Source organism: Xyrauchen texanus, chromosome 15 (genome assembly GCF_025860055.1).
Source record: "Xyrauchen texanus isolate HMW12.3.18 chromosome 15, RBS_HiC_50CHRs, whole genome shotgun sequence".
In the NCBI taxonomy this organism is placed as follows: Eukaryota; Metazoa; Chordata; class Actinopteri; order Cypriniformes; family Catostomidae; genus Xyrauchen; species Xyrauchen texanus.
The window spans coordinates 24,002,857-24,028,864 of NC_068290.1; the positions used below are offsets into that span (position 1 = coordinate 24,002,857).

At 38.3% G+C, this 26,008-nt stretch overlaps 1 protein-coding gene across 2 annotated transcripts; it reads left to right on the top strand.

The window, feature by feature from the left end:
• Positions 1–1,381: 1,381 nt before the first annotated feature.
• pbxip1b (pre-B-cell leukemia homeobox interacting protein 1b) lies at positions 1,382–25,333 on the top strand. 2 transcript variants are annotated; one of them, XM_052144471.1, is made up of 10 exons: positions 1,382–1,481; positions 15,477–15,556; positions 17,038–17,274; positions 17,677–17,977; positions 18,662–18,901; positions 19,405–19,428; positions 20,832–20,875; positions 20,986–21,102; positions 21,682–21,949; positions 22,565–25,333. In XM_052144471.1, the coding sequence occupies exons 2-10, from the start codon at positions 15,500–15,502 to the stop codon at positions 24,028–24,030; spliced, it is 2,754 nt and encodes a 917-aa protein (XP_052000431.1). In that variant the 5' UTR covers positions 1,382–1,481; positions 15,477–15,499; the 3' UTR covers positions 24,031–25,333. The 2 variants fall into 2 exon arrangements, with proteins under 2 accessions (XP_052000431.1, XP_052000432.1); XM_052144472.1 differs by lacking the exon at positions 19,405–19,428.
• The last annotated feature ends 675 nt before the right edge of the window (positions 25,334–26,008 follow it).

The following is a 26,008-nucleotide window of genomic DNA, read 5'->3' on the forward strand; positions in this document are numbered from 1 at the left end:
TACAATTCTCTCTACTAATAATTCTGACATTTCACATTCTTAAAATAGTGATCCTAACTGACCTAAGACAGGGAATGTTTTCTACGATTTTCAGTTTTCTACGTCTGGAATTTTGAAAAATGTTTAAATGTATTTGGCTAAGGTGTATGTAAACTTCTGACTTCAACTATATTTTTAATTTGGGATGGCAGTTGGATGTCTGTGCTGTTATACTAGCATCTTTTTTTCTCAATCCACTTTTCTCCCCAATTTGGAATGCCCAATTCCCAATGTGGTCTAAGTCCTCATAGTGGTGTTGTGACTCGCATTAATCCGGGTGGCGGAGGACGAATCTCAGTTGCCTCTACATCTGAGACGTCAACCTGCACATTTTAACACGTGGCTTCTTGAGTGCATTACCACGGAGATATTGCACATGAGGAGGCTTCACACTATTCTCCCCGACATCCACGCACAACTCACCACACGCTCACTGAGAACGAGAACCACGTTATAGCGACCACAAGGAGATCACCCCATGTGATTCTACCCTCCCATTTTAAAAGGTGTTTTCCTCAGGAAGGCACTTACTGGCCAAAGCAGAATCCTCCTTTAAATGGGCTGTATGCAAAACCAAGGACGTTTATTATAATTTTATTATTATTACTTAGATTGGAAACATTTGTACATGAAGAATATGCTTGTTTAAATCTATTAATTAAATAATTTCCAATTTTATGAAAGTTGGTAGGGGCATGTCCCTACCAGCCCTACCTAAATCTATGGCTTTGCTTCTCTCTTCTGTTCTGTTCTCTCGCTGATGGCACACATTTAATGTGTTCTAATACATGCTGGAAAGCATTAGCATTTCCAGTGTGAAGGTGGTTGCTAATGTGTCATTGTTGGTTTAAGAGCATTGCTACACAGTTGCTAGGGTCATTTTGAGTGGTTGCCCATGGCAAAAAAACAAGTCTGACATTCTGGTCCCTAGATTAAAGATGGCTCAGGTCCCTCTTTCAGTTTAAATGCATGGAATCATGTGGGATTTTATTGTCCTTAAATCCCAAATCTTTCAAAGAAAAGTATACTAGGCCACCACACCTCATCATTCAATGTGCGGGACATTAAGTGCAAAAGTTTAATACTTAGGATAAAGGGTTTGTTCAGATAAGCAACTGTAATAGTGGTGCTTCTTCAGACAAAGAAAACGTTTAAAAACGAAACGTTGTACAGCACATGCAGCTAATTTTTATGTCACCTGTGCGTGTCAGTCATAACAAAAGTGTTACTTATGAAGGGAGGATGGAAAATGCTGTAGTTGGTGGAAAACAGAATATGGGTGGGATATAGATAAATGTCAAGTGGTGATTGGTGCAGAACTTCAGGCACCAGAGAGGCGTGACAACAGAATTGCTCACACTTCAGTTTGCAACTTTGCATGAGACACGAGAGTTGAAAATACAGCGACATTACACGCGGAAAAGGGTTTGCAGAGTTGTCAGGTATGGTTCTGTTTGCAGCTGTACTTTTACTTTGGTTCATATTTCATAAAATTTCCATTGCCTGTACGTGAAACTTGTGCGCTTGTTTGTTTGTGTTTCCGGCATGTACCTTTATGTAAAGTGCGACTTCGACATTATTTGCCTGCGGTTTTTTAACCGAACACTCCCCTTTTGTCAATTCTGCTCGAAATGTACACAGAATTCATACACTATCCTTGTTAATATACAAACACAAGTAGATCATATGATTGTACACACCGCAGTTTACTTGTCGCATGGAAACTAGCCTATATTTGTGCTCATGTTCTCATGACGGGAAAAGTGTTTCCTTCTATGGGCATTTTATTTTTTCGGATATGATGAGAGATAAGAGTGAGAAGCGAACATTTCAATTAAATTTCAAAACATAGCTATAATAATAATAATTATTATTATTCTTAATCATAACTATGCATTTTCTTTAAATCTATTTTACGTTTATCCTTCAAACTTTGATAGAAAACTTTCAGAGTAGTTCTGACGCTCCATTTTGTTTACAGTGCTGAGGAATATCAAGTTGCCACTATTTTATTGTTGAAGTAATGATAACTGTAGTAGCTAATCTTTTTGTATTATGGCTAAATTCTTTCCGTGGCAGGGAGAGCTCTCATTCGACCTGTCACCGGCACAGGCAGTCTCTCTCACTGGAGGTCTATTCCGACTCATACCCGACGGGACCCCAACACGTGCAAAGCATACGAATAAGACACCGAATTTTTTTTTTAAATGTCTTCACAATCTATAGGTTTCCAAAGCTCTGTTACGCCGGAAATTGCGCAACACGCGTGGGACTGATCATTTTTCATAGAAATCTCAATGACGGGGAAAACATCATACGTATAAAATATTGCAACATTTTACGTAATATTACGTATCTGAATAATCACAAAAAGACAAATAACTGAAAGTGACAACAAATAAAATAACAGCAGTGTGTCTAAAATGTAACTTTGGGTAACACTTGTATTTTTTAATGTTAGTTTACTACATCAGTTAACATGAACTAACAATATACTTCATCTTATTTAATGTTAACTTCTACATACTAGTACATTTTTAACATTAGTTAATACAATATGAACAAACAATAAACATTGTATTTTTATAAATGGACATTAGCCAAGATTAATAAATGCTGGAAAATTGTATTATACATTGTTAATGATACCTAATGCAAACCTTATTGTGAAATGTTACTCCGTAATTATCATACTTACCATTTCCATGACCTCATTTAAATTGAGACACTAGTTTATTTGTACTTCTAGAATTTTTTTTGTGAAAGTTATCAGAATATGGTGATAAAATGGTGACTTGTCATAGCACCTAAAATACACATTCCTTTATGCATGCATGTACATTTTAACCTAACATCTACATTGTTGGGGGAAAAAACAATTAAAACACGTTATTTGTCATCTACCGAGATACAATATAGTGCTTCTTTTTTTAATGGTTTCTATAAAAAAAAATCTGCTCATCAAATTTGTGCAGTGGTTCTAATGGATGTTTTAAAATTGACAATTTTCACACAGGGGTGCCCATTTTCATAATTTTGCCTAAGGTCCCACAAACCCACGGACTGGCCCTGATCACTCGACTTGTCACCACCTGTCACACGTTCACGGTCATAAGCATCTCCCTCATGATCCATCTCCGTTATTTGCATCTCTCGTGATCTGTCACCGTTAATATATAAACAATATATATATATATATATATATATACATACATACACACACACACACACACACACACACACACACACACACACAGTACTGTGCAAAAGTTTTAGGCACTTGTGAAACATGTTTCATATTGAGGATGTCTTCAAAAATAATGCCATAAATAGTTTTCATTTATCAATTAATGTCATATAAATTCTAGTAAACATAAAAAAAAAGCACAGTTTTTCTTTGTTGTTGGCAGATAGGATGTTGAAAGCTTCTTGGAGAGTTCACCACAGTCCTTCTATCTAATTGCTTCTGTCTCTTCATGTAATCCCAGACTGACTCGAATATAGAATATCATTTTTCAAAAATAATTTTTGCAAAAGGAATGTTTGGGAGTCTAAAATGTATATTTCCTATAGACACACTAAAGCTGAAGATATAAAAAGCCATCTTAAGACAAATGTTTATGTATATAAGTATTTATTGTTTTTCTGTGAAGAGTTCTATTTTTATTTGTATTAATACATGGGTCTACTGGTCATGTATGTCATCTGTGCCAATTGTTGGTCTTTTTTAACGCATATCATATGTTTGTTACTTTTGGTTCAGGAGACAGACACGGTGTTACGTTTCATTCCCTGCCATACAGGAGAGAAATAACCAGCCCCTCCAGGATTTTGCAATCGCAAGAATTATTGCAAATTCAACTAATCTCCACATTATTTGTTGTAGCTTCCATTTTTTTTTATAATTTTCCACTAATGTTCCACAAAAATATTTAAATCTGAGGGAATCCCATCACTTTCCTACATGTTTAAAAGCTGAAAAACTAATTCTTGAAAAGCCTGAAGCAGTCGCAACATATCTAAATGGACAGCTGCCATTGTATCATCTCCATAGTAACTTTAATTGTATCCACCTAGTTTCATCCACATTTTGCATTCACTCAAAACCCTTGTCTAAACTTTCGCAGGACCGCAGAGAGCGCACATATGCTACATCACAGCTAGCATTTAATCTTCACCCTGCGCGCTGCGAACACTAATGGTGACGCATCGAGAGGGAGACGCAACTAAGGCTACGTTCACACTGTAAGCCTTAGTGCTCAATTTGGATTTATTGCTCCGATCAGATTTTTTTTGTTTGGCTGTTCACATTATTTTTCAAATGTGGCCAATATCAGATTCCAGTGTGAACTGGTCACGGTCCTGAAGTGACCCGTATGTGCAAAAGAACAATAAAAAGGTGTCACACCCAGCAAGCTGTCATACGGAAGAAAGCATGGAGCCCACTGAAGTCAGCGTTTTACGCGTTCATTTATAAGGTGATGTGCAGTGGAAGCCAGCAAATTCGAGAGCAGATAAAAAGGAGGATGAGGAGAAAGAGAGCAAAATTTTCGCAATGCTCTCAAACACAGACCGGTACGACCGGTTGAAGTCATTAAACCTCATACGACCCCTCAAGTTTTGCTTGTATAGAGCTTCCCCAAATACTTGTTAGTTCTAACACCTCACTGCTCCTCCGCGGACTACCTTCGCAGCTGTCTTCCATATTCACAAAGTGACCAAATAACTAACGGGTATGCAAAATCTTTGAGTGACTCCCTCCAGTGCAACATTGTGACGAATGTCGAGAGTGACATGAAAGTCTCATGAGTTCCAATATGATCGTTCAGACTGAGGTCGCATTGCAAAAAAATCAGACCTCATCTGTATCAGACCTGTATCTGTTTTAGGGCCACATATGGAAGTGGCTCAAATTAGAATCGAAAAGATCAGATTCCATATGGTTTGTGCTGTTCACACTGTTTTGAAAAAAGCAGATCCAAGTCCCATATGAGCAAAAAAAAATACGATTTGGGCCACTTTTGCCTGCAGACTGAATGTAGACTACCGGCGTCGCACCGAGAGGGTGCCTAAACTACCGGCGTCGCACCGAGAGGGGACGCCACTACCGGCGTCGCACCGAGAGGGAGCCTCCACTACCGGTGTCGCACTGAGAGGGGGATGTACAGTACGGTGTTGAGTCGAGTGACAGCTGCCTGTGGTGGTGACAGGTCGAGTAAGAGCTGCCTGTGGCATGTGGAAAGATTTTACCCCCTCTCTCATTTTGTGGAAACTACAAGGGAAAATGCTTGTAAGGGATGCACTAGCAATGTTGTTCATTGAAGACAATAATTAAGAAGCATAAGTTGAGCTCTTTTCTGTGAATGTAAAACCTGCTGCCTGTGTTTTTAAAGATCTGCATGACAAGTTCATATGTCAGATGATAACTGCCTTTGCTAACTGCAAATTAATATTGCAATTCAGTATTTTCTTAATATCTGAATTCTCTCAAATAACACAAGTTGAATTAGGTGCACTTTGTGCTTCTTTCTGTGTTATTTTTAGCTATTATCTTTTTTAGCCATTCCTCTATGTCCTCATCAAATCTCACAGCTCTTGGCTACATTAAAACATCTCTCATGGGAGGCACATTATTAGCAGACCCAAATTACAGGCATAGGAAAAAAGATCCTTATTAGATTGAAGTGTGTCACAAAGTGTTACACCGGTGATAAGGCTTCTTTGATTTGCAAAATTTTCCCAAACATTTACTGTTTACATCAGATCTATTGAATATTCAGAAGTAGTAAGAATGTTTTTCCATGAATGGAAAGCATTTAAATAATTTACTGTAAATGAGATTGCAGTAAGACGTTGACCCAGTTGGAAAAGTATCCCACGTCTGTCTTTGTTTTCTCACTGGTATTCTAGTAGTAAGCAGTTGGTCCTAGCTTTGTGTTTTCAGTGCTGTCCTCAAGAATATAACTCCACCATTATTCTCTTCCTTTTATGCCTTTAAACCTTTTTCTCTTGTGTGACTGACATCCTTAGTAACCCAGTTCTTTGTCAATTCATTTACCACTCAGGGAACAGATGGTGTATCCAGTGAAACAACATGAAGATAATACTAATGAAGTGAAAACTCTTTCATTGCTCCTCTAGCTTTTGCTGGGACTTTTCCCAATCTCCACCTTCTGCTATTGGTTCTTTCACACTTAGGGGCCTATATTAAAGTCACCCTCTTTACTTAACTCACTCATTACCCTATCCACCTTATTTTGCAATGCAGAAGCAAGCAAGAGGCTGCATTTCTGGCAGGTGTGAGCGTTCCGTAGTCATCATTAGCCGCAATGGCCAATTTGTTTTGAATTGGCAGTAGAAACAAGACACTGTTACGCACACATTCGATAGTGCTTGCCATGTTCACAATCTCTAACAGTGCTGCCATGTTCACAATCTCTAACAGTGCTGCCATGTTCACAATCTCTAACAGTGCTGCCATGTTCACAATCTCTAACAGTGCTGCCATGTTCACAATCTCTTACAGTGCTGCCATGCTCTAATACTAAATTTACCTTTGGTTTGGCACTTTTGCACTGCACATTACGGTTTGACTCACCTCAACTCTACACTCTTTACATTTCTGAGCTTGCATTTCCAATGCAGTTTAGTGCCGCCTCAGCATGGGTGGGATTATAGGCTGTTCGTCATAGTTGCGCTGCCTCTACTGCCGTGACTTAATCTTAAACATGGCACAAACTGACCAAAACAATAACAAAACCGCTAGCTGTTAGCTACTAACTTATTGTGCTGCATAAAGCAGTTGTTGCATGGTCATTTTACACAAGTGTAACAGTTAAATTGGCCTGGTTGTTTTAGAAGCAAGCTTCCAGTAGCTGGTCAACTAAATAAAGTGAAGCTTTCAAGCAGAGTATAAAGTTAACGTAAAAAAACTTACCATCCTCCATCGTGGCTGAGTCCAGGGCACTCTCCCTCCCATTGCTCGCCGGTTTAGATAGCGTCCATTTGGTCGAACCACTTCCACTTTTCCTTGATGGTTCTGTAGTCACTTTTTTTTAAACTTTTTCCTACACTGTTGGTAGGTCCGGTGGTAGCCGTGTGCGTCCAAAAGCTGAGACACTTCCTCAGAGACTTTTTTTGTTTCGCTAATCGCTAACGAGTGGACCTTCTGCACCTCGTTTATTGACCACGGTGTGGTTTTGCACACAGCCATTTCTTTTTTCAAAATTAGAAAGTCGCGTGAATAAATGATACTGCTATCGCTGTTACTAACTTTAAAACTAGTGGGTTGATGTCATGTGTCGGAAATCCAGTGATGCTGGTAGTGACGATTCTCCCTGACCAATCAGTGATCTGCAGGATTTTGACGTCACATTTAGTATCGGCTCGGCTCGCTTGGAACCTCGACCGAGGTGGTACTAAAAAAATATCAGGTACCAGGTACTATCCAGGTGGAAAACCCCAAAAAAAGCGAGCAGAGTTGAGTTGTACCGTGCAGTGGAAAAGCCCCAATATGTTTATGCCAGACTAAATTCTGCCCCTATGGGTCTCAATTAGGGCTTGTTGCATTACCATATTTGACCAAAGATTTCCATTGGTAAAACTGAGGGGTGCTGCTGTGGAGTTCAGGAGTGCAGCTGAAGTTTACGTGCACTTAGGTTGAAGTCATTAAACCACATTTTTTTTTAACCACTCCACTGATTTCATATTCGCCAACCGTAGTTTTGGCAATTAATTTAGGACATGTACTTTATGCATGACACAAGTCATTTTTTACAAGTGAAAAACAGAGTTTAAATGTATTTGGTTAAATTTAATGTAAACTTCTGTCTTCAACTGTATATCAAACACTGTGTAATGGAAATTTCGGCTGCATTATGATTTAAAAATAGAATAAAAACATATACTAGGCCTGCTTTTATGTATTATATAATATATATCAGCATATTGAACACATTTACAGGCAAAAAATAAATACATTTGTGTCAGTTTATAGAGTCAATGTTTTCAAGTGGATGAATATTTAGGTGTGGCTCTGCCCTACCTGCCCATTTAGAAGAGCTGCGCCTAGTGGGCTTATAAACTATCACACAAGGATCTATATACAGCAGAATAATATATGATAATTTTTGAATGAGAACATTTAAGGTATTCAAATGATTATTCACTTGTTGCTATGTGTTGTATTCTGGGGGAAAAACTATAATCTGCTTACTTTACTGAGAGCATAAAGTATTTTCATGTCTCCATTTAAATCTCTATTCATATGTTCTTGCATAACCTCTGATGATGCTTGATGTAATGAGACCCCTGTCTTCCAAACAGTTCCACTTTCGACTCATCAGTCCACATAACATTCTCCTAAAAGGTTTGCAGATCAGGTGTGTTTTGGCAAAATTCAGACGAGCCTTAATGTTCTTCTGAGTTACCAGTGGTTTTCGCCTCGTCACATTTGCATGGATGGCATTTTTGGCCAGTGTCTTTCTGATTGTGGAATCATGAACAGTGACCTTTTTTGATCCGAGAGAGGCCTGCAGTTCCTTGGATGTTGTCCTTGGCTTTTTTGTGACTTCCTCGATGAGTCGTTACTTCTGGGAAGGTTCACTACTGTGCCAATTTTTCTCCATTTGGAGATAATGGCTCTCACTGTGGTTCTTTGGAGTCCCAGAGCCTTTGAAATGGCTTCGTAACCCTTCCCAGACTGATGTATTTCTATCACCTTTTTCCTCATGATTTCTGGATTTTCTTTCAACCTTTGCATAGTGTGCTACTGGGTGAGACCTTTAAGCCAACATCATGCTGCTGAAAAAGTTCTATTTAGGTGCTGATTTGATTGAACAGGGCTGTCCGTAATCAGGCCTAGGTGTGTCTAGTCAAGCTGATCCCCATTATGAATGCAGTTTCATAGATTTGAAATTTAGTAACTAAGGGGGCAAATACTTTTCACACATGCCCAGTTGATATAGAAAAATAAATAACATTATCATTTTAAAACTATTTTTTGTTTACTCAGATTGTCTTTGTTTTAGGTTAGATTTTGATAGAATTTTAGAATGAGATATAAACAAAAACAGAAGATATCAGGATAGGGGCAAATAAATTTTCACAGCACTGTACGGTATTTTGAAGTGCCCACTATAACAATATTGTGTATGTTAATTACCTTGATATACCATATTACTGAATGCCATCACATGCCTACTCCGAACCAGTGTGTTCATGAAAATAATTAGTCATAATAACATGATGACATATTGCCAGTCAGGAACTAACATGCTTTCTGACATCTCCTTTTCTCTTTAATGGAAGAAAATAATTCTGTACAGTTTCTGAACAACATTAGGTGATCAAATGATGACAGAAGCTTCATTTTGAGTGAACTATTCCTTTTAACATTTGTGACTTGTGATCATGGCTTTCATTCAACCAAATTCATTTCAAAATTCAGATTACCCATATATATACACTTGTATTTTTCTTTGATGATGATCAAAAGTTGATTATCCTTTTTCTGAGGGCTTTGGTTACCAAATACTTTGTTACTGTACTAAAGTACAGTTTTTCAATATACAGGTGAAACTCGAAAAATTAGAATATCGTGCAAAAGTTCATTCATTTCAGTAATTCAACTTAAAAGGTGAAACTAATATATTATATAGATTCATTACAAGCAAAGTAAGATATTTCAAGCCTTTATTTGATATACTTTTGATGATTATGGCTTACAGCTTATGAAAACCCCAAATTCAGAATCTCATAAAATTAGAATATTGTGAAAAGGTTCAGTATTGTAGGCTCAAAGTGTTACACTCTAATCAGCTAAACACCTGCAAAGGGTTACTGAGCCTTTAAATGGTCTCTCAGTCTGGTTCAGTTGAATTCACAATTATGGGGAAGACTGCTGACCTGACAGTTGTGCAGAAAACCATCATTGACACCCTCCACAAGGAGTGAAAGCCTCAAAAGGTAATTGCAAAAGAAGTTGGATGTTCTCAAAGTGCTGTATCAAAGCACATTAATAGAAAGTTAAGTGGAAGGGAAAAGTGTGGAAGAAAAAGGTGCACAAGCAGCAGGGATGACCGTAGCCTGGAGAGGATTGTCAGGAAAAGGCCATTCAAATGTGTGGGGAGCTTCACAAGGAGTGGACTGAGGCTGGAGTTACTGCATCAAGAGCCACCACACACAGACGGGTCCTCGACATGGGCTTCAAATGTCAAACGTCTTACCTGGGCTAAAGAAAAAAGAACTGGTCTGTTGCTCAGTGGTCCAAAGTCCTCTTTTCTGATGAGAGCAAATTTTGCATCTCATTTGGAAACCAAGGTCCCAGAGTCTGGAGAAAGAGAGGAGAGGCACACAATCCAAGATGCTTGAAGTCCAGTGTGAAGTTTCCACAGTCTGTGTTGGTTTGGGGAGCCATGTCATCGGCTGGTGTTGGTCCACTGTGCTTTATTAAGTCCAGAGTCAAGGCAGCCGTCTACCGGGACATTTTAGAGAACTTCATGCTTCCTTCAGCAGACAAGCTTTATGGAGATGCTGACTTCATTTTCCAGCAGGACTTGGCACCTGCCCACACTGCCAAAAGTACCAAAACCTGGTTCAATGACCATGGTATTACTGTGCTTGATTGGCCAGCAAACTCGCCTGACCTGAACCCCATAGAGAATCTATGGGGCATTACTAAGAGAAAGATGAGAGACATGAGACCAAACAATGCAGAAGAGCTGAAGGCCGCTATTGAAGCATCTTGGTCTTCCATAACACCTCAGCAGTGCCACAGGCTGATAGCATCCATGCCACGCCGCATTGAGGCAGTAATTAATGCAAAAGGGGCCCAAACCAAGTACTGAGTACATATGCATGATTATACTTTTCAGAGGGCCGACATTTCTGTATTTAAAATCTTTTTTTTATTGATTTCATGTAATATTCTAATTTTCTGAGATTCTGAATTTGGGGTTTTCATAAGCTGTAAGCCATAATCATCAAAATTATATCAAATAAAGGCTTGAAATATCTTACTTTTCTTGTAATGAGTCTATATAATATATTAGTTTCACCTTTTAAGTTGAATTACTGAAATGAATGAACTTTTGCACGATATTCTAATTTTTTGAGTTTCACCTGTATGTACTTGAGTAGAAAAATTTCTTTGGACTTCTACTTTTACTTCTCTACATTTTGATGAGAAAATTGATACTTTACTCCAATAAATTTCTCCAGACCCTTTCGTTACTTTTGTGACATGATAACGGCAAAAAAATAATAGCTGTATGTGCAACAATGCATGCAGATCTGTGATAGTGATGTGTAATTCGTTGAAAGAATAATTTGAGAGAAATCTTTTAAATTAGAATTTTTTTTTTTATCTGAACCAAAAGATTAAAAAAGCGGTCTGAATGATTCATTTTGCGAAGCACGTGCCATATTACGTGTTCCGTCGTCGGTCTCCTTTGGGGGAGACAAGGAACTTCTCATGCAAGTTTAAATTTGTTTTTTGACTAGTTAGCTTGATAAGTTTAGGCTTAAACATTATGAAAGCTGTGAAATAATGAAGCTATGTGCGATCAGTCTCCTGCATTTCCATGAGACCTGTTCATATAAAAGTCAATCACATGCGTTCACATTTTACATTTAACCAAGGTGTGATATGTATGAATAATTACTCTACCAGCGCTCAGGAAAATGTCCAGTATTTATTTTTATATTTTATGAAGATGGATGATTGGTCTTTGCTTATAAATAGTTTTCTTGTGGTTGCTAAAGTGTTATATTTGCTTTGTAGCGAATTTATGCTACAGTATGTGCTTACTAGGTTTTTCTGGATAGCTGCTAGGGCATGCTATGCAGTTGACAAGGTGATCTGCTGTGGGACCCATCATTCAGGCACATGGTTTCTCATACCACTTACGCCGATGACACACAACTCTACTTGTCTTTCCAACCCAACGACACCACCGTGACTGCTCAAATCTCTGCCTGCCTGGCAGACATCTCGGCCTGGGTTAAGGAACACCACCTGCAACTCAGTCCAGCCAAAACCGAACTCCTATAGGAGTTCGGTTTTGGCTGGACTGAGTTGCAGGTGGTCTTTCCAGCCAACCTGGCTGTCTAACACTATCACTGTGCAGCTGAGTTCGACTACAGTGACAAACAGTCAGAAATCTAGGGGTAACCATTGATAAACTAAATTTCACGGACCACATCTCAAAGACCGCAAGATCATGTAGATTTACAATCTACAACATCAGGAATATAAGACCCTTCCTCTCTGAACATGCCACACAACTGCTTGTTCAGTCACTTGTCATAACTAGACTGGACTACTGTAACGCTCTCATTGCAGGCCTCCCTGCATGTGCAATTAGACCTCTGCAAATGATCCAGAATGCAGCAGCACATCTGGTCTTTAATGAACCAAAGAGAGGACATGTTACACCACTCCTTGTCTCTCTCCACTGGCTACCGGTTGATGCACGTATCAAATTCAAGTCTCTTATGCTGGCATACAGAACAGTTTGCTCCAACATACCTAAAATCTTTTCTCCAGAGCTACACACACACACTAGAAGCCTGTGGTCGGCTAAGGAACGTCGCCCTGTTGTACCAACACAAAGAGGCTCCAAAACACTTTCTCTAACTTTCAGCTTCATCAAACTACCGTAATTTCCGGACTATAAGCCGCAACTTTTTTCCCACGCTTTGAACCTCGCGGCTTATACAATGACGCGGCTAATATATGGATTTTTCCCGCTTTCAAATGTTATATATATATATATATATATATAAAAAAACATTCTGTGGCGTGCTCAGTTTTTTGGCGTGAAGCTTTCATTAGACCAATGAAATTGCCGAGCGGGTTAAGGTCAAAACAACTTTTTTTGTATACTGTTTAGATTAAATCGAGCGGCTCAAACTTCCCATCATTCTGATTACGGTAGTAATTTTGTCACCCTCACCATGGCAAAGACATGGAGAAACGCATATGATGCTGCTTTCAAGTTGAAGGCGATTGATCTGGCTGTTGCACGGGAGCTTGGTCTTAATGAGTCGATGATAAGGCGTTGGAAACAGCAGCGTGAGGAATTGACTCAGTGCAAAAATACAACTAAATCTGAGGCTATTCAACTCCGACACTGAAGGAGATGACTTCAGTGGTTTCAGTGCACAGGGCGAGGAAGATAGTGACCAATGACTTTCTTGGTAGGCTACTATTTACTGCAAATGTTTTATTACAAGCCGCGTGTGGCAGCGGGGCGTTGTCAAGCGCCGTCCGGGAGAGAAAAGCTGTAAGGCGCTTACTCCTGCGCTAAATTATGTCTAACACCGGTGTCTAATTTCAAGTGCCCTGCTTCACATGTCCTTCTTGGGAAAACTGTCACACGGGCACCAGTGTGACAGTTTTCAGCAGGGCACTTGACGTTCCAGGTAAGGCTTTTAATGGCCACAGCAATGTTTACAATCAATTTTATAAAGTTTCTCAATTCCTCTATGCGCCAACACTAGACTGGCGTGTGTCACTCTCTCAGCTCTGTGGCTGCTGCCTTTTATGACGCTCTCCCCATGCTTACTGAAATTAGACACCGGTGTTACACATAATTTAGCTCAGGTGTAAGCGCCCTTACCGCTTTTCTCTCCCGGACGGGCGCTTGACCACGCCCCCGCTGCCACACCGTGTTTCGTTAAAGCCTATTTATTTTTGTTACAAGCCGTGTTTCGTTAAAGCCTGAGTAAAGTTCATTTGTTTCAATGTACCGGTAGGCACCTGCGGCTTATAGACAGGTGCGGCTTATTTATGTTCAAAATAATATTTTATTTAAAAATCAGTGGGTGCGGCTTATATTCAGGTGCGCTCAATAGTCCGGAAATTACGGTACTTAAAACACATCTTTTCCAAGAGCACTTAACTAGTCACTAACACACACACACAAAAACCTTTTGCACTTGTATATGTCTTGAATACTATTCTGATCCTGGTAAAACTTTGTAATATGGCATTTTTGTCTCCTTAAGATGATTCACTTTTGTAAGTCGCTTTGAATAAAAGTGTCTGCCAAATGAATAAATGTAAATGCTGTGTGTTTTAGTGCATTGCTATAGTATGTGGTTGCCAGATTGTTACTATGCTGTTGCTATGTTGTTTTCTGTGTTTTTAGCACATTGCTATGCAGTTGCCAGGGTGTTCTAGGTGGTTGTCAGGTTGTTGCTATGCTGTTGTTTTCTGCATTTTTAGCACATTGCTATGCAGTTTCCTGTGTGTTCTGGGTGGTTGTCAGGTTGTTGCTATGCTGTTGTTTTCTGCATTTTTAGCACATTGCTATGCAGTTTCCTGTGTGTTCTGGGTGGTTGCTTATTGGCCCAAATGAAAAGAGCTCACCCCCACAAGTCTCTTTTCTGGTCACTAATATGACTCCACTCTCTCCTTCAGTGATCCAATTGTTATGGACTGTGGTGTTCATTTACACTCATCCCATAAATATGATCATTCTGATGCGACTTCAATGTGCTATTAAAGGGATAGTTAGTTTAAAAATGAAAATTCTCTCATACTTTTCTCACCCTCATTCTATCCTAGATGTGACTTTAATTTTTTTCTGCAGAACACACAAAAAAAAAGATTTTCAGGTTAATTCAAAAATAGTGGCCAGATCTTTAAAGATTTAAAGCACATAAATGCAGCTTAAGAGTAATCCATAAGACTCCAGTGGTTTCATCAATATCTTCTGAATGGATCCAATTGGTTTTGGGTGAGAATAGACTAAAATATAACTCCTTTTTCGACTCTCCATTTTGATATTAGCAGTCTCCTTGACGATCAGGATTTCAAGCTGGATTACACTCCCTATAGCGCCACCTAGGGCAATGTGCATGCATGGAGCACTAGAAAGTGAAGTCAAGCTTGAAATCATGATTGTGCCTAGAGATTGTAATGGCAAGATATACAGTGAAAAAGAGTCACAATTTGGTTTGTTCTAACCTAAAACCAACTGAATGAATTCAGAAGACATGGCTTTAACCACTGTAGAAGTATGGATAGCTTTATGCTCCCTTAATGTGCTTTTTGTAGCTTGAAATGTCTGGCCACCATTTACTTGCATTGGATTTACCTATAGAGCTGAAATATTCTTCTAAAATCTTTTGTGTTCTGCAGATGAAAGAAAGTCATACACATCTGGGATTACATGAGTAAATAATGAGCTCCATCAATCAAATAAGTTGCCATGGGTTTAATTAACTGTTCTGTAATTTATGCAATTTATTTGTACATTTGATACTTCAGAAAATGTAAAATCAGTTACTTTAATACTTTTACTTAAGTCTTTTTCTCGTGAGCTACTATTACTTGAGTCAATATCCATTAAGGTATCTTTACTTTTACTCAAGTATGACAAATGGATACTTTATACAACACTGTAATGGTTACTAACTGTGTTTTTCAGTTGCTGGAAAGAGCCACCAAGCGATGGCTGATAATAGCAACAGTGCCAGTGGCAACAGCTGGACTCTTCTTACCCCACAGGTAAAGGTGTTACATTGTCAGAGTCTTTGTGGTAGTGTTGGTTGAGTCCACCTTAGTCGAGTCCGAGTCCAAAAAGGGCAGAGTCTGACTCAAAACCGAATCCATAACAGGCTAGTTGAAAACGCATTTTTGCATTATTTTTGGCATTTGCGCTAACTGACAGGACGACATAGTGCATGACGTCATTGTCATGGTAACCAGACACATTTCAGCTGATTTGCTGAAGACTAGAATGAATGTATCGCCAAATCAACGTGTAACTAAATTTATTTTCTTAAATTCGAGAAGGAAAATTAGATTTAAGAAAAAAAATCAGTGACCCTACCAAAAACCGGGACTGTCCTGTGTAATAAACTGGGATGTCTGGTCATCCAGTCTGTAATTAAATGATTAAAAAATAAATACAAATTCTCTGCTGAATTTTACTTTGCTTAAATTCATTTTTCATTGTGCATTTTATTGTGGATTTTTTTTTAAAAGAACCTATTATACGCAGCTCGCCAATGCTTTGAAAATGGAAAAACAATATATATGTGCTGTTTATCTGTTGTTCAGAGTTGCAGTCTGCTTTAACAATAAAAAAAAGTTTCCCCCGATTATTTAAAAATGTACAGTTCATTCACCAAGGATCAGATTAAATTGACAAATCTGCGTGGATCACAAGAGACTACAGAAGCCTACATGTGTGGATACATTACACCTAAAAAGACTTAATAGTCCAATATTAATAATATTTTTCTGAATTAAAATTTGTATATGTTGTTTTAGTAGTCTGTGAGAGACATTATGTGGGTGACTTGAATCAATGAAGTTCTTAACCACGATGAAATTGCGATGCGTGCACTGTCTTGGCTGCACAAACGGTGCGTGCAATTTTACCAGTTGTCAGGTCCCGTGCCGTGCAAAACTGCCTTCTAGTTTCTAGTACATTGGCTACATACCATACATCGATGTTATACAGCAGTCTCCGTAGTAGCATTCAAGTGTATTGGTTGACTGATGATGCCGCTCTGTAGGTGTGTTTGCTCAACATGGTGAAACAATCTCTGGCTACTTCTATGGAATCAGGGGGTGCTACAACTGCTTGCAGACAGAGTGTCCATTTATTGTTTCATTATTTGTATTTATTTATTTTGTTCATTGCATCACAAATCAAATGTCATGGACTCGGCTGGACTCAGATAAAAATCCAAAGGCTCGAGTCCGAGTAAAAACGCATCCAAGTCCGTGACAAGTCCAAGTCCATTAAAACTAGACTCGTGACTCGACTCAAAATGTATAGAAGTAAACTCCGGTCCAAGTCCGAACTCGAGTGCCCCAACTCTACTTTGGTTATTATTGATATTATAGAACTAACTGATAATCCCTTTGTAATCAGTATGCAGTATGTAATGGATATCTTGATAAAAGGATGGAGGAGCTTAGATTTGAGAGCTTGTCTGAATTCGGTTAATAGAGCCATGATATATTTCAATGTGCAGGAGTCTAGAGTTGAGAATGTGGGTCCAGAAGCTGAAGGTACTAAGACTGAGGGAGAGCCATCCTCTTCAACAGCACCTGAGCCCTTAACAAAGGGCCTTAGTGACCTGATGCAGCATTCCTCTGATGCAGCTGAGCTCCAGCCTCAGACAGAGCCATCATCCCAGCAGCAAACTGATCCAGCTCACACCCATACCTCAGAGCATGCAAAGGGAACTCGGTCTCCACAGTCACCTCAGGTGTCTTTCTTCTTTCATTTTCTATCACCACTCAATCTCACATACACCCTGGATCTGTTCCAAAACCTAGTGAGCTGCCTCTGGGTGGAGGGGGGTCTAATCCGACTTGGAAGGCATTTACACTTGGTCTTTTCACGATCTGATAAAAATCAGTTATCCGTAAAAACGTGTTAATACCCCACAAAATGTAATTGTAAACAAATCAACAATTTTAAGTTGCGCTCTCTCTCTCTCTCTCTCTCTCTCTCTCTCTCAATCTATCTGATGTTTGATCTGACTGATTTATTGGACCGTCTTTGACTATATAGTGAGCTGTTTAAACATTTAGACAAGTTAGCATCAAAGTTTGTCTGAAAAATTCTTCACATCTAGTTACAGTTTGATCTGCCAAATGATCTCCAGGTAGCGCCTCCAGAAACCAGTGACGATCGAGCCCAACTAAATGTCAATGAGGACTCCACATCTGTCAGCGGTACTGTTAAGGACCTCAGCTCCTGGACCCCTGACCATGAGGAACAAAGTGCCCCTACAGGTTACTCAAAGAGCCTTGTTTCTCCCAGAGCTGATGGCGATTTATTCTCTGACTCGTACACACACATAAGTCCTAACTCTGGATCAAGCAGACTTCCTGCCTCAGTTTGTCAGGGAGGAGAGGAATTCAAAATAGAGGAGTCGTCTTATCTTAGAAAGACCAAAACAGAAGGTGAGAAGTATAAAGAAAAATCATACAAAAGTGTTGCATAATTTAGTGTATCTGTTTACTTAATTTTCAAATATGAGTTCAAATATGTTTAATACTTTGACTATATATGTCTTTCAATGTTTTGCATATGTACTGTATATATTTTTAAAGCATTGTTGGTGGTCAAAATGGAGACTAACTGCAGTTGACAGGTCTGATATGGAATGAGGATGGACTTGCATGATAATTGGTGGCAGCTTGACAGCTTGATTTCTGTTTAATATTGTATTTTAGATACAGCGAGTCAGTTCTGATTACATTTTGGCCGCATCATTCTCTAAGCTGTTTGTTCCCTGCTTCAGTAAACATTTGCTTGTTCCTGCATCCTCAGGACATTGTATACTTCTGGTTTTCATGCTCATTCTGTCTATATTTCCATTCTGTCTTTATCTCGTTAAACAATAAATGTACATTCGCGATGATGAGTCGCCACACAAACACCTGTATACCACACACATGAAGCATCGAAGGCCCTCCTAAACTATACACAAAAGAGTTATATAGCTGCTGTACTAACCAGCTGTAGCTAGCTTATGTTTTAGTTGATATGAAATGGGATTTGTTTGGATTGCACCGTGTGTACAAATCATGTTATGAATAACTAAAGAATATGCCTGAATAATCTTCTGCCCTGTTTCCTACTAGAGTACAAGCCAGATGTAGAAGTGTTGGAAACAAAAGGGATGGAGGCAGATGGTTTACGAAAGAGACCAATCTCCCAAATGGGCCCTTTGGACCAGGGCAAGACTGAGGTAGAGGATGATGAAGAGGGGGATGAGGAAGAGTTTCAGCCCCCTCAAAAAGTGGAAGAAACAGTCTTTTCTTTGAACAAGTGCATCCTTGCAGCGGTCATTTTTCTTGGTCTAGGAACCATTTTCTTTTCTGGTGAGTATGCGGCATAAGCCCCCTTTTTTCATTCTTTTCAAACATTTGAGGCTTTTGTCCTTTAGATCGCTGTACTGTTATTCTGGACATAGCATATTCAATCAGACTTTTGTAGCACTTTAGATTTTAGCGTTAGTAATGGTACACATCTGCACAATAGATTTGTGTTAATCAGTAACCTGTGATTGGGTTATTCTATGCTTCATACACATATATATATATATATATATATAGGATCATATAGTATTACAAAGATGATGCTCTTAGGCCACTATTATTAAGCTTTCAGTCTCTAGAGACTTCTACATGAACTACATACGCCGAATCTAATTTGGGAAAAATAGTTGTTAGACACACATCTCTAAATGCTCCTGAACAAACTGCCATTGTATATTGGAAGTCTCAAAGGGTCATGTGACCAAAGGTTCATTTGGAATAGCCCATATCAGAGAGTGTATTTGAATATGTTCCTGTGTCTGAGACTGAGGTGTATTATTCCACAGGTTTGCTCATGGACCTGGATGATGGTAGGTAAAGAGAGAGATAATGTGTGTTTGGTGTTGGAAAAGTTTAGAAAATAGATGCTTTAGTCTGCTGTTGAATACATGCATGTGCTCTTGCTTGCCTGACCATGTGCTGGAAATAAACTCCTATAATTTATTGTGTCTTTTGGTGATGTACTCAAAATATTTAAATAAAGCATGAATCCACAAGAGGCTGTGCATCACAGTAATAACTTTTCCTGCCTTATTGCCTTTATGAAATGGCTGCAACAGCAATATTAGATTAAAAAAAACTCCAGTGTTCAATAAAAAGTTATCTTTTATTATTAATAATAATCTGAATAAACAATTCTTCCATTTAAGTAATATAGTTAATTATCTTAAATGGAGCTGTTACTGGTTGCCATGCAATGTAATATAGCAACTTGGTTTTCAAATGTGGGTTATCCAATCACAATATGAAGTTTTATTTAAAAATATTTTTAATACCAACTAAATATTTACTAAATATTTTGATCTTTACTTTTTATAAAATAATTACAAGTCACAATATACTTTTAATAATATAACATTTTCAGTCCTGAAAACGTAAACTTGCAGGGCCCTATTTTAAGAGCGCTAGTGCTAAGTGCAGTCTTATGCAAGAACATATCAAAGTCAGTGGGCATGGCCATGAAGTTTTGGTATTTTGTGTAAATATGCAATAAGTCTGTGTGCAAGTGGGTTTGGTGAATTTAGGAGCGCAAAGCACTAATGGGCTGAGTCAAGTAAGTGCAGTTTAATTCTGAGGTTCTTCTCCGGTTCTTGCACTTTCTGCATCCTATTATATAGTCTAATCTCTGTGAAGCACCAGCGATATAAACAAAGACTGCACATTTATAAAAAGTTGGTAGAGTAAATGGACTTGCGTACTTTTGCGCATTAACTACTTCCTTGTTGAATGTTGGGCATATTTCTATGACAGTGCAAGCTTTTTTGATTTGCATGGAAAATTTGGTTCTTGTCAGAATTGGATATGAACATTGCACGTTCAATTTAATTTCCAAACCATTGTTTTACATGTTTTATCCTTTGCACACTGTCTATATTGAGTGCTATATGTACTATGTCAACACTTTAGCCAATTTGGGGAGGAAAGAAAATTTGCTCACCCTCATGTATTACTTTCTCTGGGAGGAATATAAAGAGATGTCAAGCACAGTTTTAGACTCAATCACCATTCACTTTCATTGCACAAAAAAAATGAATGGAATTAACATTCCGCCTAACAATTCTTCTTGTGTTTCACGGAAGAAATAGTGATATGGGTTTGGAACAACATGAGGATAAGTAAATGATGGGAGAATTATCGTTATTATTTTTGGGGGTGACCTTTCTCATTAATGATGTATAATTGAGTTGCTTTGTCTCCTGTTTCTTCCTCTCAGAAGGGGACATTGATGTTAGAGAACAGAAAGATCCAACAAATCAGGTCAGACAATTTCCTCTCCTTGACAGTCTCCTTTTTATCTGCAATTTAAAGACCTAAAACACACACTGTGTTCACATAGTCAGATGATTGAATGTGTTTGTGTGTGATAGGAGTGGCTGAACCCTGAGGTCTCCAGAGATACACCTGTAGGTCTTAAGCCTCCAGATATTTTAAGCAAACAGGCAAAGGAAGATCAACAAATATTGATACTACAGGCACAGCTTCAGGTACTGCACAAGAATGTGCAAACCACCTTTTAAATTGTTTCAAAAATTTTTCAGAGTTTTTCATTTTAATGGACCATATTCTACAGTTTTATAGCATTTATATATTACAGAAGTCAGTTATGTTCCTAAAGGTTTTACATGACTATTTTCCACCCTGAGTCCCTTAGAATTAACAGGTTGTTTATGAGATTGTACTTTTAAAATGTATATGTAAATTAAATCTTATGGTTGACTAACCTCTTTGCATGTGAAATGATTAACAAAGTCCCTGTCAATGTACTAAATAGCCATTGAGTAAACATGAATGGTCATGTGTTATTAAACCGATAGTGACATGAAGATAATGACATTTTTTTATTTGGCAGTTTTTCAGCCTATGTGTTGTGAATGTTAGAGTATGCCTACATAATGTACATTTAAATAAGTTAATTTAGCCTACACTTTTATACAAAGCAGCATACAAAAGAGAACAATGGAAGCAGAAATCTTTAATACAAGGGAGAAAACTGTAATTTTTCTATTACCATTTCTATTATATTTTTATTGTAATGTTCTTTATTTGTCTTGTTGTAAACTCAGCAACATTTAAGTGAACTAAAAGCAGCACAACTTCTGGCAGAGGAGGGAGAGAAAGAACGTGTGAAGAGAGAAGAGCTGGAGAAAGAGTACCAGAGGATAAAAGGAGAACTAGACCGACTACCTGCTATTCAGAAAGAGCTGGAGCAAGAGAATGTGAGAATGAAAGAACAAAGAGAGCGAGAAAAGAGAGAACTGGATGCCCTGCCATCACTGCATAGAGAACTGGAGCATCTAAGAGAGACCGTTTCACAGCTCACACAGAGCACAGGTGCAGTACACATTTACATGTATTACACAGCTGTCTGGAGTACTAGATTCTTATTGGTTAGTAGCTGCATTCTGTGGCCAAAGATTTTTGTATAATGATAGGCTAAACTGTGTAATTGACTTGTCCCTGGCAACCAATATCCAACACTGTTAGTTTGTATCACTCGTAGCACTCCATGGTCTTTCTTTTCACATAATAGAGGTTTCAACATAAATCATTATTTCATGTACATTATCAATACAAATATCGTCTCTCGTAACACTTTTTGTTTTCTCGCATAATAAAAGTTTCATCATAAATCGTTATTTTATCAGTTTAATTTACTATATTTGTATAATATTTTACTAATAAAAATATTGGCAATATTTTTATTTGTTATTTTACAGCTGACTGGACATTATTCCATTTTTAATCCTATTTAATAAGACGCATGAAGTGTCAGCATAACTGTTTTACCCCTCTGTATGCTTTTTCTTTGGAAGAAAAATAATATCCTCACTGTCACAAAAATTGCAATACAAGCTTTAGACACACATGCACTTACCCAGATTTTCACATGAACATTAATTACATAAGGAAACCTAATTATAAATGGTCATCTTTGCTCTGTTCCAGGACAATCAGAACCTGTGCATCCCGTTGCTGCCTCTGGGATGCCCTCTACTGGTGACATAAGAGACGTACCACCCATTGAAAGACAAGAAATTAAGCTCAAGAAGCATTGGAATAAAAAGAGTGGGGAGAAAGAACAAAGCAGGGGAGACAAAGAAGAAAAAAAGAAAAAAGGTGGCAATAAAGAAGACAAACAAAATATGAAGAATCCGAAATATTGGAAAAAAGATAAAAGCAACCAAGAGCAAGGCAAAGCATGGAAAAGCAAAGATGAGAGAAAAGAGTGGCAAGAAGACAAAGAGTTGAAGAAGGACAAAAAACGGGAGGATAGTAAAACAGTAAAAGAAAATGGAGAAAAGAAATCTTTGAAAGAGTGGGAGGAGAAAAAAGATAAGAAGAGGATAAAAGACAAACATGGAGGACAGAATGAAAGGAGAGTAGAGAAGAAGGAATGGAAAGAGACTGGGAACAAGAAAGTGAAAGACGAAAAAGAATGGAAACAAAGAGGAGAGCGAAAAAACGAGAGAGAAGAGAAAGAATGGAAGCCGAGAGGGGAGCAAAAAGATTGGAAAGAGGACAAAGAATGGAAAAACGATAAAGAGAGTGGCCGCAGTGACCGAAAAGAAAAAAAGAAAGAATGGAAAGAGAAAGATGAATGGAAAGGTGAAAAGGAGTGGGGAAAAGGAAAGAGAGAAGGAAAAGTCAATGAGAAAACAGAGAAAAAATGGAAATTAGATGGAGAATTTCCCAAAATGTATGCTGGAAAGGAAACACAGAAAAAGCATTTGGAAAAGAGAGGGAAAGAGAAGGAGTGGTCCAAAGATGGAGCATGGAAAAGAGAGGGAATAAAAGAAGAGAAAAAGAGCAAGGCATGCTACCACAAAAATGAGGGGAAGAATTGTCACAATGTAAAGGAGAAACCACACAAGGATGAAAAGGAATTGAGCAACAAGGAGAGACACAGGCATGGACCAACAGATGAGACTTCCAACCATTACCATAATGACCGTGAGATCTACTGGGCAGAACAGAGGAGGAGAATACAGCACTATCATGATCGGAGGGAGACATGTAGTGGTGTAGCAGACTGTGCTCGAGCAGAAGGGCTCGCTCCAGTCAGCCTACGTGACTTTGAGATGCTTTTCCAGAACTACCTGGAAAAGCTCCCAGATCCAGAGGACCAAATATCCAGGAAAGAAGAGCTTCGTAAGTTTGTGAAGGAGTTCTTTACGGATGGTGTGTTTGCTCATGATCAGATGCCATTCAGTGAGTTTGTGGAAGATGTGGGAGACATTTTGGAGGACATGGCCGAAGGAGAGGAGAGCGAGTTGGAGGATAGTGAGGAAGACAATGATGAGATGGAGGAATTTGAAAGGGAGATGATGGAGAAATTTGCACTACCAAAGGAAGTGGGGAAGGTCGAGAAGAAGGGAGAGAGGAAGAAAGAGAGTGGAAGAGTGAAAAATTGAAGGTTCCTGAGTTATTGAAACAAAACCTAGATGCATTATGTCCTGACATTTGGCTTTGCAACATAACAAGAGCATGTGCATATACATATTGATCATGTGTTTAATACACCAATAAGGCTGTGTTTTTGTTTTAAACAAACCAATACAACAAATGGCTTCAGAAATATTGTCCTTTCTCAAAACATAGCAGCTCTTCATGCTCTCATGTCCTTGCTTTTATTTGAAAATATTACTTAACCTGCTAATTTGACCATTAGTAAAGATAATGCATTGAGAATTAGCTATGTTCAGTCCTCTACAGGTCAGAAACCGATACTGATGGAGGGAAAGGTGGCAGGAGCAATACCAAATAGTTGTCTTGGAACTGATCTGCCTATGTCAACTTTGGCAGTTTTATATGCTTTTTGTTATGTTTAAAATGTGGCACATCTCTCCCACAAATGTAATATGTACTTGTGCTGTGTTATTTATCTGAAGAATTTTGTTAAATGTTGAGATTGAAAGTTACATTACAAACTTTTACGATCCAGGCTAATTTGTATTGGTACTCTAATTTCTCTAATCCTAAAAATAGTCACGTAATGGTAACATGTAGAGTCTCCACAATTAATATGGTTTAAGCTTCTACTTGGCTTGAACTTTGTGGATAATACTGAACAGAATTGTTTTGAGAGACTGTGTTAATGTTTTATTAATTTTCATAATCTTATTGTGATAATATTCCTAAATTATTTTCTTCCTTTTCAGGGTTAGGACTCCCTGCCTAAATTGTTTGATTTGAGGTTCACTATTATTTATATTTAATGGAGGATATCTTTAGTAAATAACATATATATTGTTTTGACCTTTTTAATTGGTAAAAAGTGTTGCTTTAGCCAACAAAATATTCTTTAAAAAAGCATTTCATCTCATGTAATTCATTAAGTTGAGTGAAGAGTATATTAATTGTATTTTTAACGTTGCGAGTAATTGATCTTTATTCTCTTTATAAATTATGATTTTAAAAGTCTGTATATTGCACTTGTCAACCTAAACTGCTTGTACCTCTGTAATGTAACTTCACAGATTCTGTGCAGGGTTAAAAGGAACTGTTAATCATACAAATTCAAGTATTTTAATCAGTCAATCTATTATGAACTACTGATTAAAGGCAGCATGTAGAGGTTTGTCACAAACTGCTTAAATGTAATTGCCATAGTTGAAAAAGTGCTACACTGATTAATGTTTAGGCGTACAAATGGTTGTGGATATGCTAGTTACAAATGTTTTTTTGCCATGAAACTTTTACAGAATAAACAAATGTATACAGTTATGCATGATGTATTACTTTATACTTTAAGTGATTTAAGAGTTTATATATATCCTGCATCACTGGCTACAGCGCATGTCGCTGTCAGGATTGTGATGAGGGAAGGACCTAAATGCTGGAGGCAATTCAATGGGCTTTATTATAAAAAAAAAATACTCATGATGGAGAGAAACCAAAAAAAACACAGAACACAAGAAGAGCTTAAATAGGCGAAAATGAGGAGGGCAGGTGAAACAAATAAATGAATAATCAGACAGATAAGGCAAGTGAGAGGGCAGGGTTGTCATTGAAGACACACAAATACACAAGGGATTGAAAACTCAAACCCAAGTGCATACATACAGCACGAGACAAAACAGAAGTGCCTGGACTCAGCCACAGAGTGAATAAACTGAACAAAAGTGGCTGAATCCAGACACAAAACAGACAAAGAACATGTACATGTCAGGGCTCTGCCACAAAGGGGAAACCCACAACTAAGGGCAGAAACCTGACAGTACCTCCTCTCAAGGGGACAAATGAAGGTACATGACAGGGATAAGGTCCAGCAGGGGCTCCAGGATAGGCGCAGGGTTGGACTGGGCGGCGGCCGCTTGTGAAGAGTACGGACTGGACGGCGGCCACTGGGGGAAGCATGGAGACATTAGCAGCCCAAACACAAAGTAATAC

Excerpts from the sequence above, each read along its gene's own strand:
- pbxip1b (XM_052144471.1), top strand. The coding sequence starts at position 15,500 with ATGGCTGATAATAGCAACAGTGCCAGTGGCAACAGCTGGACTCTTCTT. Across the intron at positions 17,978-18,661 it reads TAGAAAGACCAAAACAGAAG|AGTACAAGCCAGATGTAGAA; the intron begins GTGAGAAGTATA and ends GTTTCCTACTAG. Across the intron at positions 18,902-19,404 it reads AGGAACCATTTTCTTTTCTG|GTTTGCTCATGGACCTGGAT; the intron begins GTGAGTATGCGG and ends ATTATTCCACAG.